The sequence below is a fragment of the Pavona decussata genome, unplaced genomic scaffold (assembly GCF_977016875.1).
Source record: "Pavona decussata unplaced genomic scaffold, jaPavDecu1.1 SCAFFOLD_38, whole genome shotgun sequence".
In the NCBI taxonomy this organism is placed as follows: Eukaryota; Metazoa; Cnidaria; class Anthozoa; order Scleractinia; family Agariciidae; genus Pavona; species Pavona decussata.
This window is the reverse complement of record NW_028145460.1, coordinates 1,420,411-1,438,228: the sequence shown is the minus strand read 5'-3', so window position 1 is coordinate 1,438,228 and position 17,818 is coordinate 1,420,411. Positions and strand designations below refer to the sequence as shown.

General features: G+C 39.7%; 2 protein-coding genes across 5 annotated transcripts in view; one reads left to right on the top strand and one right to left on the bottom strand.

The window, feature by feature from the left end:
• The window catches only part of LOC146483501 (uncharacterized), a 32,060-nt gene extending 27,989 nt beyond the window's left edge, over positions 1–4,071 (top strand). For all 4 annotated transcript variants that reach the window (XM_085105651.1, XM_085105650.1, XM_085105649.1 and 1 more), the window contains one exon: positions 1,079–4,071. In XM_085105651.1, the coding sequence (XP_084961777.1) occupies positions 1,079–1,228 (150 nt within the window). In that variant the 3' untranslated portion in view covers positions 1,229–4,071. The remainder of the gene's footprint in view (positions 1–1,078) is intronic.
• On the bottom strand, positions 3,292–17,785 carry LOC146483500 (acetyl-CoA acetyltransferase, mitochondrial-like). The gene is made up of 15 exons (XM_085105687.1): positions 17,683–17,785; positions 17,533–17,580; positions 16,652–16,769; positions 15,652–15,747; positions 15,060–15,160; positions 13,910–14,002; positions 13,284–13,334; positions 11,791–11,892; positions 10,852–10,903; positions 9,579–9,674; positions 7,881–7,994; positions 6,842–6,906; positions 6,273–6,362; positions 5,516–5,583; positions 3,292–4,448 (listed from the first exon to the last, which is right to left on the bottom strand). The coding sequence occupies exons 1-15, from the start codon at positions 17,773–17,775 to the stop codon at positions 4,328–4,330; spliced, it is 1,308 nt and encodes a 435-aa protein (XP_084961813.1). The 5' UTR covers positions 17,776–17,785; the 3' UTR covers positions 3,292–4,327.
• Between the last annotated feature and the right edge of the window lie 33 nt (positions 17,786–17,818).

Genomic DNA, 17,818 nt, shown 5'->3' with positions numbered 1-17,818 from the left:
ATGCATGGTAATACTATTTCCCGCGAAAATTTAAATTCCGGTTCACATGAAAATTATGCAAAGCACGAGACTGGTTAATAAGGCTCCTGTGGGAGGCTGAAGTTGTGGGAACTTCAATCTAAAAATAAATAGGTCTGTAAAAACGTGAATGTACAGGAGTTGTGTGCCCCAAGTAATGGGCTCCTGATTCTGTAAAATTAACGCAATTGAAGCAAGAAGTAGTTCGGAAAGGAGATTAAAGATTAATAAAGGAGATTAACCCCCGGGGAAGTACTGCCTAGCTATATGGGTATGTGCTTCCCCAAGGAAAGTAGCCTGCGTATAAAGTGTTTACAGCGAAACGAAAAGCTACAATAGTGTCCGATTTTTTGGCAGCGCGAGAATAGGATGAGCTTTTCGCTCGCTGGAAAAGCTTGCTATGTAGGCTACGAGGAAAGGAGTGTAATTTTTAGGCCCTTTTGGTCTGACAATGGGTATACATTTGAACCATTTTGGGCTGAAAGTTGGAGATTGGGAAATTATATGATTTTGTTGTGAGATGGGGTCAAGATTCGAGAACCGGGCACAACGGGATTGACGCGAAATAAGAGGTTAGATTGACACTATGAAGGAAATTTTTGGCAGTGGCGTGAAACACGATCTGTGATTACAACAGAAACAAATTTTAATTAAATTAAAACTGATTACGAGATATTTCGTCCTAATCACACGAACCAAATATGCAACAAGGTATTTCATTGTTCATGAGAGCAAGTACTGAGGACTTCTGCTGCTAACTGGTCCCCAGTCGCCTCTCACATTCTTTGAAAAAAAATCTTGTCCTTCCCATTAACCCCCGCGCACCCTCTCAACTACAGAGAGGATCTCGGGACGAGTCACCTTCCGCTTGAATAGAAACCTGTTGTCCTTGAATGTTGTTTCATTATCACTTACTGCTGGCTATCTCGAACCTCTCGTTATCTTTAGCTGGAACTAGTAGTCTTCGCTGCCCTTCAGATTTCGTGAGTGCGCGCTCTACTTTATTGTTAAGGGCACATCAAAATTGAGAGAAATAAGTTCTATTTGACTAACGTTTCAGGTTCAACACCAGCGGCAGGTTCAAGAGGTAGAGAAGTGGTGGCGAGACAAGGCAGAACAAGAACAGCGTGTACTATACGCCAGGATCTGTGAACTGGAGCAGATGCTCACGATGACCCGGGTGGGGAGCGGCAGTGGCTACATTGTATGACGGGTGTGCACCACACTGCTGGTTTTCGTTTTGGCGGGAATGATTTTCCGCCTCGCAACTTTAGGCGGGAAAGCCCGGATAGGAATTCGCAACTTCGCGTCTGACACCTTTTGGCGGGAACTGACATGGGTCCACCTCCTGTATTTTTTGGCGGGAAGAGATACGAGTTCGGGACTCCCGCGCGAAAGATTTGCGTCGACAAACTTGTCGCAAGATATTTGTACGCATGAGGTTGTTGAATAACGTGACGTACCATTACGTGACGAACATTCTGAGAACTGGCGCTATTATTAGTTTTTGTATCAATATTTACCACAAGCGGAAATAATTTGTCTTCCTTTCAAGATGTAGTTTGCGTCGAACTTCGCTAGGAACGATACTCGAAGGTAACAAAGATCGTCACACTTTGGCGGGAAAGAGCTGCCTAGCTCGTGTTCAGTGGACTGGTACATCTCCGTAACTTAAATCCGGGGGATTTTTTGGTGGTCCAAGGTTTCCTCCGAAAGAGAGCTCTCGGCAACCTTTCACGCTAGTTATTTGGACGTGTCACGCAATCTCTTTCAGGGAGGACGTGACGAGTCCTTATGACGTAGCTGTGTTCACTTCTGCCAGTGCCTCTGATTGGTTCGTTACTAGTTCATATTTATTTTAACCAATCAGAGTCGCTCATCATATGTGTGTACAGATAGCACTTCACAAGTATTTGATCAGGGCCATTTGGTTTGTCTGTGATATCTGCTTCCAGTATACTGCACACGTAACATTGCCAACTGGAGAGAGTAGGGAAATTGTTTGTTCCATGATAGCGCTTGGAAAAGACAACAAACAGAGTTACATTTACTACTTATCATATAAATTATATAAATTTTAAAAATTATGACAAAAAAAAAATTATCCAGGACGAGGTCAAGATGTAAAATGAATTTTGTTTCTGGCTTAGTGTTACTGTTAAGAACAGTTTAAAGTTATTGTTATCCAGGTTTTCTTCAAGTTCTATAATGTTTGACAAGTTGCAAACTTTGAACCAATTTTGTGAAAGATACACAAAACGAAAAATACTGTTATAGAGTATATTTAAAATAGTAACGTTATATTTTTGTACCCTTAGTAATAAAGAGAAAGATGGTTGAAAACTGATGAAATTCTTGTGCAAACAATGCAGACCAGTACTTGCTCCACTTTGGTCACGTGAGCGGAAGTGCAATGTATCGAAACAACCATTCTTTAGAAAGAGAACCTTCTTGGCTAGAGAAGAATCTTTTGTCTGAGACAGAAGCTTTAAAATAGCCATCTTTGTCGAGGGCGTAAAAACGAAATCTTTTCTTTCATTTTCGGATGGAGTGCGAAAACATACTTTTGACAATCCTTTGGTGGGCGTGGCATAAGCTTGTCTGTTTTCTGCTATGCCCCAATCTCTTTCCTCGAGTCTTCGTTCTTTACTGCGCACGCTTGCCTAAACAAGCGTTTTCCGAACGCTGATCAAGGGGAACGAAGACTCGATACGAGATTGGATACGCCCCGTCTATAAAAAAAACCCGCGCATGCTCAATCCTGTTGAGCCTTTCAGCAAAGTCCAGTCACAATCTTAAAGTGGTTTTCAGCCGAGTGTCGACAATAATTTTGCAGTTGTTTGGTTTTCCTTCAATTATTGGTTTAAGAAACTCGCGCTACTTTCTCAACCAATCAGAAGTTAAACCAAAACCAACCATGACTTGACACTTCTTTCTTTCTGCGAGTTCTTATTGGTAAACTGTGTTGCTAACTACTTCACTCTTACTGTGGTTGGCCATAGGTAGTGATCACTTTGGTTTGTTTTTACGATGCTCAATTGAAGACCGCTCTCTCTAGGATCTGACATTTAAAATAGTTTCTACAGTCGAACCTCCATGTGAGACCGCTATCCAAAACACCAAATTTTCCCCAGTCAAAGACCTATAGTTGGAACCTCTCGTAGGCGACCACCTACCGTAAGCGGCCACTTAATCTTGGCATTTTGGGTGGTCACTTACGGGAGGTTCGACTGTAGTTAGAGGGTGCTTACAACGAGAGAAAAAGTACTAAGATCGCTAAAATGGCATCTGTCGAACAAATGCATTTTATTTCCTTGTGTTTCCTGACAAGTTTCCTCATCTCCACAAGTGCTAACCTGTTGTGAGACCCAATTTTAGCAGCGCTCTTATCTTCCTCTCTATGGACTGCTCCCTCAAACGTGCCCCGTGTTAACTCTTTGGGAATTTACTGAGGGACGATTTTGATGGAATAACTTCATCCTATGCGACACGCTAACGATCCACGTACGACACGATTTGTTTCGTTCAATCAAGGCCGTGTAGCTGACAATGCAGGAATATTTGGGAGAGCAAACAATAATGAATAATGGTAATAATGGTAATAATGAACTAAGTGGAGTGCAATTTGGTCTGAAATCACACGCGTGATTTCAAAATCGAACAACCGCGCAGCGCGAGTTTGATTTGAAATCACAAGTATGATTTGAGACCAAAATTGCACGACACAAAGTTCAATTACCACTTTATTACACCTATTTTGAAATCACAGTTTTATTGTCAATATTACATTCTATTTTGTTACTTCATTTCCATTTTGATGGGCTAAAGAAAGGATGCCGATTAAGATCAAAAAATGGTGCAATTTGGGAATAAATCGCACTGTTGAGAGCCAATCAGATTGCAAGGATCACCAGTGATTTCAAAATGGGTGTAATAAGGGACGAAACATGGGGGAGTTGTTGAGTATAAAAGTGGCTTAAAATATGACACCTGGAAAGGCTAAACTATCAAACGAATTACTCAAAACTCTCCCCCAAAAATGAAAGGAAAAACGCAAGAAAAACCTGCACTGCATGTTAAAATCGTGTAGTAAGTTGGTTGTCCTTTACCTTCTAAATCAACCCTGAAATAAGCATTTGTCGAGGGGGGGTTATTTGAAAGAGTCATCTTTACATCATTGTGTACAAAAACTGTTCACCTATTAGACCACTATTTTGTCAAGTCACCAGCCCGACCATTTTTCTTGAACACTGTGGCAGTTACACTGCGCCTGCGCAATTGCACAATAAATAAACACGTGTTGTTCACGTCACAGTCTTTTGATGACCATAGCTGAGGCGCCTCCGCCGCCATTGCATATGCTGGCTAGACCCAGTTTTCCCTCGGGCAAGTTGTGTGTCATGTGAGCAATTAACCGTGTGCCGGACATCCTGAAAATGAAATAACAAACAACAGTCTGTATGATGCAGGAGCAAATGGCTCATTGGGATCAAAGCTAATAGCTACGGTTCTGTAGTATGAAGGCACTAGGAGCATAGACTGGGTACGGGTTAATTAAAGGCCCCACAGGTCCCTACAATAGTTGAGGTGCAAATGATCAGCATAGCTTGGATAGACGGGCATACAAAACAGCTCAGCGCAAGACTACATTGCTTTTGTGTCTGTCAACTTCGATGTAAATGCACACAAATGAAAGCGAAAGGAAAGGAAGAAGGTAAGCTGATAATATAGACAGTATCTCATCATTTCTTTTTGTCTCGATTAATGTGGCTCCCTTGTGGCTTGTATTTGCTAACGGCAGACGTCAAAATAGTCATCTGACTGATCTAACAGTTTGACGTTAGCAGGTACGCCCGGCGCTAAATTATTCAGTTTTATGGCAACTCATGCCTGGATCAAACCACCAACAGGCTTACCATTATTCCACCACGCCTTCACACGTAAAACAAAGCTATGCGAGCAGACCCGGCGTGAAAGAGACCACTTCAAAAAGCAAGGATTTGACCCATCGAGCCACTCAGTGCAAGGGAAAACAGAGCCATGGAAAGACTGGGTCAGGCAGTTTTAAATAATCAAGTCTAGGCCAAAGCAACGGAAACTTTGACAAAGTTGAGAATGATGCATTATTCACTTAGGGATACAGGTATACTCGGAAAAAAAAATGCGAGTGCTCCTATCGGGAGTCGAACCTAAGACCTTACGATTACTAGTTCGGATGCTCTACCACTGAGCTACAGGAGACTCGTGGGAGCTAAGACCATTAAACTAGGTTCATGGGACAAACATCCTGCATACAAAGTTGTAAGCTTAAATAATGGCAAGCCACTGATTCTGATGATGACTTCCACTCGGGTTGTCAAAACGTCAGTCAATGTCACCAACAGCAATCTTTTTTTCAGGACAACTCTCAACTGGGTGACCACACAAGACAGACTTGAGAAACCTCCGCCGGCAATCAAACCCTTAACTACATGTAAGTAAGAGCGCCGGCACTCACCCAATAGGATGGCCAATGGACACCGCACCACCATGGATGTTCACCTTGCTAGGATCTAACTCCATCAGCTGTAAAGAAAACAACGATTTAAAAATAAGTCATTAATAATTCATAAGCCCATTGACCTATCAAATGGTAACATCACGTGCAGTGGTTTTATATCCGATAAAACCTCCTCCTTATTAGTGTACTGTTTTTTTATGCTTTTCTCGTATGCTAATTTCCAATGTTCACAAAAGCATCATTGTTATGAACTCTCTTCACACGCGCTTTTCCAGGAATGTTTTTGAAGCCGTTCAAAAAACTTGCAGCACGTGTTTTATCGGGTCTACCACTCGGCTGCTCCTTGTGGTTTTAAATCCCGATAAAACACTGCTATTCGTGTTTTAAACATTACATAACATGGGTGATAATATCGGACCGCATGCACTAATAAACTTGTGTGCCTCTAATAAAATCGGGTTTGGGTACAGCTTTTGTATCAAGCATAAAAGTACTCAACCGACACTCGTTGCGCATAAGTGGAACTCGTTCTAAGAGGTTTCTTTTAAAATCGATTGTCCTAACACTTGAGGGACCACAACGAGATGACGAAAGGCACAGCTTAACACGAAAAAAAGAAAAAAATGTTCTGACATTGTAACGAAACGATCATACTCTAACTTCCCACGGCTTTGTATGCTTTATGAGAAAAATGACCTAAGGGTGAACCAAAGCAATACAGAAGTGGCTGAAAATAAATTCAGGGTAATCATACCTTGATATTGGCCAAAACTACAGCACTGAAAGCCTCGTTAATTTCCCACATGTGAATATCTTCCTTCTTCAATCCAGTCTGTTGCAACAGCTGAGGGATCAACAACAAGCAAATTGAATACTGAATTGAATAAATTGGATCAAGAGATTTTTCGACTGTGTAGATGACTGTTCAACAAATGTCGTTATGTTACATGTAAATGCTCTATTCCGCGGTTTGGCAACGTTCAAGGTATTGAAGGGCAGAAAAACAAGATTACCGAGTACAGAGCGTCCCAAAAATGTCTAGTAGGGTTGAGGAGAGGCTGATATGAGGTAGGTGTCGTTCGGGTCTTCCAGTCAACTTCAGCCAGCAGTTGCCATCCCCCTCTGCACTCGCAAATCCCCCTTCCCTCCCCCCCCCCCTCAGTTTTGCGCGTACCACACAGGCTAAGTCGTTATAGTCTGTACACAGGACTGCGGAAGTAATTATGCCAGTAGAGTGGGGTGTAAGCTTTTTGATACACATGCTAGTTAACCCAGCTCTAAAATTTACCAACAAAGAGGTCTCTTTTCTTTGAGGTACAGTACCTTTGGCATGGCGGCTGCAGGGGCGATAGGAAAATCAATTGGCGCTACCGAGGCATCAGCGAAACCTGACAAAAAATATATACCAGTCAAATTTGGTTATGGCGTTGCTTACCAGTTTTTGCAAGACATAGTCAACTTTATACTGCAAAAGAAAGAAGCAAACCCTCAAGGGAGATAGGTAGAATTATTTTGATTTTGATAATAAATTCTCTTAATTCCTTAACTGTCTTATTTGCAGAAGGTCGCACGACGAGAAAGCAAGAAATTTGTGTTTTTGACCATGTACGAAATTCACAAAGCGGTCGTGCGACAGTGACAAAGAGGACATTTGAGGCAGGGGTGGGCGGGGGAGTGCAGACCACCTTTCACAAACAATGATATAAAGTCCATTTTTATTTGGTAGCTTTGAACCAGGAATGGTAAATGGTAAACTGACAACGGTTGCAGCTTGGCCTGGGTGGCAGGCAATAGAAAGTGGTGGGGAGGGGGGAAGGGGAATCGGGCGAGTGCGCAAAGCAAGGGAAGCGTGGAAGGGAAGGAAAAGAAAGCTTTTTCCCAATTCCCCTCCCCTCCCCCTTCTAGCCCCTGTCACCCAGGCTAGTTGCAATTCAACAAACTATTTCACAAACAAACAAACCAAATTGTGTGATCGTTGCTCCACAAAACTGTCACTGGGGAAAAGCGTGTACACAAGAAAAGTGACACACGTAATAGTGCACACAGAAGCATAAGTTTAAAATGTTAATTATATGTGCGAGCACGCATTTCGTGCATCATGCGCCACACTATTGTCCTTTGTAAGATTTCACGCATACTGGTCACTGAAAATACTGTCCCTCGTTCACAAAGATTTTGGAATTGTTCAGATAATTGTGGGTAGAGACTTCAAAATCACGGATTTAATATGACTTAGCTAAAAACTTAGTTCTCATTTCATGGAAAGCCAATACGGAAAATAATTGATGTTTTGCAGATGTTTCACCAAGGGAAAAAGTAGTAACATTTCAAGCCAGCAACAATATCAGTCTATTGTATTTACCTATTATGGAGGCAAGTGGTTTCACTCCAAACCGGTCAGCAGCCTGTCTGGTCATGAGCACAACAGCAGCAGCTCCATCATTCAGTGTGCTGGCATTGGCTGCTGTTACTGTTCCTGAAGAGTAACAAGTCACGTGTCACACAACACATCCATGGAACATGTCACATGTCACATGTCACACAACACACAACACATGACCCACTTTATTTATGGTACACATTGAACATGTTATGTGTCACACAACACACCACCCTGCAGCAAGCCTTGATAAAGGAAGGAAGGGCGGGGGGGGGGGTATATTTGCAAGTGTCGCGTGTGAGAAATGAGTCAGGAAACTCTTGAAAATGAACAAGTGACAAGTCACACAACACATTTTTGGAACAGTCCCAATGTCACACAATATTGTTTCGTGCAAGGTAATCCTATGTACATGTAGATCACTGTTTTTTAGAAATTTACAAGGCTCTCAGTTTATATAATCATTATCTTATTCAAGTACCCATCCATTTATCATTCTGAAAAAGGTACAGTCAGTGAGAGTTTAGGCATCAAATATTTTCCCATATAAATTTACATCTTCTGGGCCCAGTTGTTCAAAGCCAGATTAAGCTAATCCTGGATTAACAACAACTTTGGTTCGAGTTTAATTACACCACAATAAAGATTTTTCAAAAAGATTTTTGTCCCTTAGTTTTGACGTTGACTTTTCTTTACCACTAGCTTAACATTAGAGTTTAAAAACAATTTTAACCTTGGTTAACTTTTAATCGAGGATTAACGTTAAGCCCCTTTCGAAAAACTGGGCCCTGGGTTTTTAGTCATGTTTGACAAGGTCTGTATACAAAAACAGCACTAGTTTGAAGTGTTTCCGTATGGACATCTTGTCATTCTATTTAGCATTCCGCCTATCAGTTGACTTGTGGGAATCTGTTAGCCAACTGTACACAAGGAATGCACTTGCTACACAACAAACTGTAAGTAATGTACCACATTCACCTAAACAAACTAAAAACTCTAAGAAATCTCTCTTGCAAGTTTATTATACAAAACCTTATTATCCTGTGATATTTAAAACAATATTTAATTTCATACTAGGCTGATTTAGCAACAGAACGGGAACGTCAGTTGACAATGGTGTGCGCATCAAGAATACCATAAGATAGTCGAAATAGCGTCCAGACTATTCCATGCGCTCTTGCATCCTCAAATGACATTCCCATTCTGTTGCTAAATCAGCCTACTTAGTTAATGATGGTGCCTCCTAATATAGAGGTATTTTTGCAGAATTTGTGACTATGCAGAACAAGCAGATCTTAATATAGGCTACTGGAATCCAAACAGAAAATTGGGGGTAGTGGGGCATTTTATTAGAGATAATAAATTATGTTTTATTAAGCAACACTATTCTTAAAAGCAGTAAAATACAAAGCAAGGTATGGCGATTTTCACAAATTGAAGCTTTGTTATCTCTGAAAAATGTATGGTTACCCGCAATTTTCTTTTTGGATACCATGCAAGAGCACTTGCTAAGTTCTACTTTCTCCACATAGTTTTAAACCATGGTAAAATATCCCTGTATTAGTAGGCACCACCCATAGGAAACCCAAGTATCTGGAGATGCGCAGAACATATGCACAGTAACGTCATTAAAGTTGGCACCGTCCTTAAAATCGAGGCAATGTGAAAGGCCAACCTTACCATTTTCCTTCTGAAAGACAGGCTTCAGTGAGGCAAATTTCTCAAATGACACTTTCTTGTATTCCTCATCTTCACTGATTACCACATCAGGTTTACCTAGAAATGTTTAGAATTCAATCTACCTGCCTTGAAGGCTTTATCCATGATTAATCCAATCACTTGAACTTTAATTACATTATACAGTACCAGACAGAAGAAACCTAACAGAGAACGCTGCGCTGAACACGTTCTTAAAGCGTTCTGCTTTGCGCTCCCTAATTTTCCAGTAACGCTTTCCCTTTGCATTCCCTAAGCGTTCCACTTTGCGTTCCCTAATTTTCCAGTAAAGTGTTCCCTGTTAGGTTTCTTCTGTCCGGTACTGTGTGTCTGCAGTGATTTCATTCACGTAAACGCTATCAATGGGGGGGGGGGGGGGGGGAGAGGAGGGAGGGTGCTCCCCTATAATTATAAGCTATAGAAGCTATATAGGTATGTGCAGCACCAAAGGGTCAGGTTTTTTAGCTGTTATGGTCTGAATAGGGTGTAGATTTTAACCATATTGGTCTGAAAGTCTGAAAACGGCTATGGATTGTACAGAAACGGGTATGAGTTTTAGAGACCAGGTCTGAAAATGGGTATGAATTTTAAGGGCCAGGTCTGAAAAAGGTCACCGGAAAATTGCATATTTTGGTCTGAAATAGGGTCAGGGTTTGGTGAACTGAGCTGCACAGTACACCCCCACCAAAAATTCCGAGGAGAACCCCCCCACCCTGGGTATCAAATGTAACCAAAATTCAAAGAGCATAAAAACCTATAAAGCAGACAAATTTGATTCCAACCAACATGTAATCTTATTAAACAGATAAAGGACCATTACAATAATTATAAACGTTTTAGCAATGAAAAGAATTTGAAAGCCTGATAACATTTCAGGCTAGAATGGGATTCAAACCCATGATCCCTGTGAAACCTGAGCGCCAGTGCTCGATAGGTCTGAATCCAATATCAGCCATAATTTTTGTCAGGCTTTATTTTCACAACTGTTGTGTTCATACATGTAACTCATCTATTTGATCTTCATCTGCAGTCCATATATACATGACTTTTCATTAATATTGCAGGTCAACATGTTATCTATTGAATAGGGAGTTTATTCACTGAGTTATCAGATCTTTGCCTTTTGTTACTTTTAAGGGACTCGCACTATATAGAGAAAACATTGTCTGAATGCACATGCAACCTGGTATGTGTAAATAATACAACATAAAACAAACAAAACCAAGACTGAACAAACCTTTTCTCTGAGGGATCGTCACAGGTATGACTTCACTGCTAAACTTGCCATCCTAATGAAACGACCAAACTTTCAATATATTTGTGTGTCTAAAGCCATTGAACTGGTGCCTGAAAATAGCACTAAGTGACTTCTGATAAACTGCTAGATTCTCCTCCCACATTACTTTGTGTTTCTTTGTAAAAAGGGGGAGAATTTGAAGTGAGATCAAGAGTCAATTAGGGCCTTTTTCCACACACCACTTCAATCTCACATTAGCTCTGGTTTTGTTTTAATACACGCTCCGATTATAATTAGTTAAAGAAAAGACTTGGCTGCCCTCTTTCTTAACCAATCAGAAGTTGAAACCAGAAATCACGTAATCACGACTTGTTAACATGCATTTTCCCAGGCTTGACTCATTTACTTGTATACATGCTTCTCTTAATCAAATTATATATATTCTAAGCTTCATTATTTACCTGTCAAAATATATTGTGTAGTATTTAAGCTTCTTTTACATGTTTTCAAGGCATTGGAATGGTGCATGGCTATACCCTGATTATAAGTCTCAAGGGAGATATTGCTTGCAATCAGACTGTCATCTACTTTTAAATCTTCAGGACTAGGACGAAATGTCAAACTTTATCAGGGATAGAGCCTTTGCTCATGCTGGACCATTGCTGTGGAATACTCTTCCCTAAGATTTGAGATCATTATACAATGCTGATGGTTTCAAGAGGCATCGTAAAACCTATCTTTTTAAGACTAAGTGTATAAAACTTAACTGTTTTTGACTAATTTTTTAAATAGATAATTTCATATTTTTCTGTAGCATTGAATTTTTATTGTAGAATAGTGCCTTAGAATACTTTAATAGTTTTAGTGGTATATAGACTGAAATGTATTTTATTGTATAATAATTGTTATTTTGAGCAGTACAGACTAACGGCTTCTCACCTGCCAAGCTGAAGCTGTCTTCTTGTAAGAACTAATGGCAAATTCATCCTGTTCCTTGCGGTTTATTTCAAGCTTGGATGCTGTGTTCTCTGCACAGTTACCCTGAATAAAACAATATTAACAGAAACATTTAACCCTTTCAGCCCCAACAGTGACCAGAATCAAATTTCTCCCCACAAATATATCATTCTTCATCAAACATTTAGGTTTTGAGAATGGAGGAATAGATCAACAAAGAGAAGATATCTTGTTGTTCAAACAAATTCTCCCAGTTAATACCATAAGAAATGTATAGGGAACAGTGAAGAAAGGAGAGGTTATTGGACTGCGGCTAAAAAGGTTAACCAAACTACCATATGCCAGACTGATATCTACCTCAGTCTCATACTGTCCAATATCCTCTCCTTGCACTTAGTTACTGAATTCAAATTTAATAATGGCTTGAATTCCTTGCAACTCAAATGAAGTATGAACTGCTGCTAATAGAATGTTTGACAAGGTCTGTATACAAAAACAGCACTAGTTTAAAGTGTTTCTATATGGACATCTTGTCTTTCAATTTGGCATTCCGCCTATCAGTTGACTTGTGGGAATCTGTTAGCCAACTGTACACAAGGAATGCGCTTGATTATTCTTATATATATTATTTTTATGGGGTATTGGCCAATGGGGGAATCTTTTGAGAGAGGTAAGAAAAGACACAAGACAACGAAATCAGTTGCAAAGATGAGTTGCAAAGTGAAGTTGGCATCAAAAAGAAGGCTGATGCCTTCTAGCATATAAGACACCATGGCTGAAATCACAGTTTATCATTAAACCAGAGTCCTACAGGGTTCAAGACTACTGTAGCATTTCAGCTTACTAGCCTAGTGGCTAGTGACAGCTTTGATTTCACTTAGTCTTGCCACTGGCCAGACTTTTTCATACATGGTTTTACCAATTAAATTTTGTTTCAAGAGCAAGGAAGTGGCAAACAGACATCTTAAATTAACTGTTGCAATGATAAGAAAAGTCTTCCAGAGGCAACAGTTATCTTATTTTACATTTTCTTATTTTCCATGAAGGACTTTCTGTTATGAGAATGATGTATTATTCAGTGAATGACACAGGGATACTAGTTAGGAAAAAGGAAATCCGAGTGCTGATTTAAAAAGGGAGCTGAACCTAAGACCTTCTGATTACTAATTTGGATGCTCTACCGCTGAGCTACAGGAGACTCGTGGGAGCTAAGGCTAGGTTCGAACTAGGCTCATGGGACAAACATCCTGCATACTGCTAGGATTGAAATGTCTTGAAATGTCATGAATAGTTTCTGTTGTCTGCCAGTGGTTGTTTTTGTGATTCATTTGAAATATTTTTCATTGTTATTTCTGCCTGCTGCTCTATTGCTTCACAGCTTAAGGCACAAGACCTACTAGCCAAAGCTGAAGTTTTACTAGTCTGTGACTAGTTAGCTACTGTTAGTCTTGAGCCCTGGACCTACCATCCCTTACCATGTGAATCTGATTGTACACATCCCATAAGCCATCTTTGACAATCGCATCCTACAATGATAAAAAACCCCAAGGCCAGTTTATCCCATACAGTTGTTGACAATCATAACTTAAATCATTACATGTTTTCCCATACTTTATGGACCAGATAAATTTATGGAACACAAATTGACAAACATTAAGCAAAGAAGGATGAAAAAAGAGGCAATGGCAAGGAAACCTAAAAGAAACCACAAGGCTTATGGAATATTAGGTCTCCTGTCAAGATTCAAGATTTGAATGTCCTACTGACAAGAAAACAAAGACAACATAAAAAATTATATCCATTTAAACTCTTTTTGAAACCAGCAACGTATGAAGAAGTACAGTAGTGATCTTGGAATTAAGGCATATTTTCTGGAACAATAATTATAATGACATTGGAAGCTGAACCTTCAAGGTAAGGTTTACATTGTCGATGTGCAAATATCTTTTTGAAAATTTAGAGGACATAATTGGTAACAAATGGACAGCTAATTGCTGTGCTGTGCTACATGTCATTTTCTGTACCAGCTTCATCAAGTGTAATGGAAGTAACTTTGAATGAGAAGGAACTTGCATGACGCAATGTATCATGTGACACCTACCTCCATCATGTGACCTCCGTACTTTGGTGCATCTCTGTTGACTATAAATGGCACATTAGACATACTTTCCATTCCGCCAGCAACCATCACTTCCTAGCAAGAAAACACCACATATAAGTTGACTAATAGACTGTTCTGATCCCATCTTGGTTTGCAACAGCAAGCATGGCGACCTGGGGGAGAGAGTCTAAACTACCAAAGGGGCTCCAAGTAAGGGTACATTGTGTGGGGGAGGAGGGACAGGAAATAATTTCCTGCCTCTCTCTCCCCCACTCCCAGCTCCCTTGGTAGTTTAGACACTCTTCCCAGGTAGTGCTAACTGTTACAAACCAAGATGGGGACAGTTTGATCAAAGCGTACTAGTCTCAAAAATCCCACAGAAAAATAGGAGACTGTGGCCAGTCTAGTTGACTAAAATCCCTTTAAGTATCCAAAGTAAACATATCAATTATCTCATTAAAAATCCTTCATTTACACAAATGTGGCTGGATGAAGTGTAATGTTCTGAGTTCAAACAAATTAATAACACTAATATTGAAGATATGTCAGGCAATAAACTACAAAGCTTTATTTTGTGAAAACTTTCAGCAATATATAATTTGTTTGTTTGCCTTTGTGTCTCTGTAGCATTCTTAATTTCAGATGACAAAATCACAAGCAAGTCACCTGAACTCAACGAATGCAAAAGCGTAATAAACAGAAAAAGCTGTCATGTTGATCATGAATGTCAGCTTGAACAAAATAATGTATTATGTAACAACTGTTTTAAATCACCCAGTGTAAACATGATTCATTTGGATTCTACATGGTCTGAAATGGCCACTGTAACACTTTAATTAGAATGTTTTTATTTTCTCCTGTCTATTACTGGTAGTCTAATGTCTGGGATGATTTAATTTTAATTTCTTAGCATTGAACTCTAGTTGTTGAGTGACAATGCTCTGCTATGCCAATCAGATTTAGATTAAAATAACTATTCAACTCTCCGTCTTGCATGGATGTAGGAGTTATGAGTTGCACACTGGTACAATGTATGTACTGTTAGTACTTAATAGTCATTCAGTTTCTTTTGGGCTGTGCTTGGTTTAAAGGTTACTTCAACCCTGGGACTTCCCACTAGCTCTCTAAACCAACAAGTTCTAATACAAACCTGACTTCCACAAGCGAGACTTTGAGCAGCCATCATGATTGACTTCATCCCAGAGGCACAGACTTTGTTTATTGTTGTACAAGGTGTTGAAATTGGTAGACCTGCAAACAAGAAGAGTCAAATTAGGTTAATTGACACAGAAAAGTAAGAGAGCAAGAATTTCCTTTGCTCCACACATTCATACACACAGGTCATGAGAATAGATACAGTATATAATCCCCACCAGTGAAATGTCTTGATGTTTAAAGAAATTTTCCCACCTAGTACCATAAGGAATACCAGTATGAAAATAGCAAGGAGACTTTATATTTTTGTATAATTATACCCAGTGATCAATAAACTATTCCCTAATGACCTGTAAGACAACTTTGACTGTCAAAATATCAGTCACCAATAACGATCTCTTTAAGGCCTCATCTCACTTGGACTATCACAGTAAATAAAATCCCGTTTCTTTGATTGTATCAACAACATATGAGGGCAAATGTGTTTATTTTTTGGCCATGAGGCTTGAATACCATTATTATAAACAAATTAGCTTTTTACGTTTGCCTAAAAGCTGAACCAACTCAAGTAATAGTTATCACTGTACCTGCTCCAAGTGCTACTTGTCTTGTGGGAGCCTGACCTTCACCAGCAGTACATACATTTCCCATATACACTTCCTGTACATCCCCTGGGGCAATACCTGAATTATACAACAAATAATAAGAATGACAGATGCCTGACATTACACAGGAGAAATATCTTACTAAAATTAAAACTCAAGGCTGTTGATGAACAGAAGTACGGCAGCTCAGGGCACCCAACAAACTGGCACACTATGTTAACCTCATTCCAACAAGAGCCTCCTTTTATTAAATATCTTTTGAGGTGTGTAAATAAATTAGCGTAACTTCTCCAATAAGTGCCTCTGTTCCACTAAACATCTTGATTTATCTAAACCATTAAGGTTCCCTGCAGAGATTTTCTTTCTGCCATGACTTGAACCACCCAATGTTTTGACCAAGCAACACCTGGAGGTCTGGGGTGGGTGACCATCACCAGGGAAAACAAACAAAAACAACAACAACAACAACAACAACAACAACAGGCATTTCTTGAAGCGACGGTCACGCTACTGCATGATGGCAACTTAACTAACTCCTCCACGTTATTGCCATCACTGTTCGATGCTCACTGCTTATGCAGTTCCAGTGTTTAAATAATCTGGTACCGGAGCATCTTACTCAGTTCTTTACTAGAAAGAGGGCTCTGCATGATCATGCGACTAGGAGAAGGAATGACCTGCACCCACTAAAGCATAAACGCAATATAGGCAAAAGAACTTTTAAGTATGCAGGTACTATATATTTTAACTCTTTACCCCCTTGTATTAAAAGTGCCCCGTCCTTGGATAATTTTAAAATTATGATTATTGAGCATTTTTAATTCATGATGTTTCTCAACACGAATTTTTTACGTCAAGAAATTTTGTACATAAATCTCTACTTCCCAGGGTCCCTATGGACACCAGCCTCATAGCTGAATGGACTTCTACTTACTTACTAAAAGTGAAGTTACACAAAAAAACATAGGGACAGCATCATCACCTGCTTTTTCCACTGCTGCCTTTACAGCAATAGCTCCTAATCGAGGTGCAGGTACATTACACATCGAGCTTCTAAAGGATCCTATTGGCGTTCTCACAGCACTGACGATCACTACTTCCTATGTCAATAATGAAAGACAAATTCAAGTTGTATATAACAATAACGTTTTTTTTTTTGGTCTGACAGAGGGGACTATTAGTTTTTACTTTAACAAGATCGATAGTGGTATATGGGCTCAATCTAAAAAAGGCAAACATACCAGGTTAGTTCTGGGATTGGGTATGGCAAATAAAAACTTTGGATCAGAAGTTTAGCCATAAACATCTGACAACTATTACAAGGAAAATACCTTGAAATATTTTAACTGGAGTCAAAGCCTGACTGACAGTGTGGCTGAAAGGCCTTACAGTGAGATCTGTATCCCATGGCTAAAATCCTTGAACAGGGGAGTGGGGGAATAATCACAATTGGTGGAACAGACCTATAAGTTAGACACCCTAAACACGTGTCTACAACACACCCCCCTTACACCCATCTTTTTTGCACTTCAGAGGAAAAAGGCTTAAAAAGACGCATGGCTTAAAGAAAAATTGAACCAATAACTGCACATCTTAGAGTATACGAAATTTTGATTATTTTTATCATACTGTACAGAAGAGTAAACGACTATATATTAAGCTAAGATTTAAAAGGTCCCCTAAATTACGAAAGCCGATATGCTTGCATCATCACTGTACAGCGAACACATTTCGCTGCGAGTCAAAAATGGAAACACACGACAATCAATGCCAATTTGTTCTTACAAGGAAATCAGGGGGAAAGTTTCTAAAACTATTACCTATTTTGTAAATCTTATTAAACTTAGCTTAAACAACACTCACGTGTAATCCGGCGGAATTGGAGAGGTATTTTCTGGTTGCATTCCGGCCCTAGGAAGGAAAGTAGAACGACGTACTTAACCAAAAAAGACGAACTTACATTTTTAGTCACCATAACGAAAAAAGAACCGCGGAAAAGTTGGAAAACTATACCCAATATCGTGAGATAGCGAGGCTCGAAAAACGACCACTGATTACAGAAGTCGCCATTTTTAACGATTTTGACGGAGCAATTTGTGTTACCATACATGATGAGATGTACTAACGACGTCAACCGCCAATTGGATCG

Bases quoted from the DNA above. Each gene is read 5' to 3' on its own strand.
- LOC146483500 (XM_085105687.1), bottom strand. From the start codon at position 17,775: ATGGTAACACAAATTGCTCCGTCAAAATCGTTAAAAATGGCGACTTCT. The intron at 10,904-11,790 runs GTGAGAAGCCGT...TCGTTTCATTAG, and splicing joins AGACAGCTTCAGCTTGGCAG to GATGGCAAGTTTAGCAGTGA. The intron at 5,584-6,272 runs GTATGATTACCC...TTTTCTTTACAG, and splicing joins TAGTTTTGGCCAATATCAAG to CTGATGGAGTTAGATCCTAG.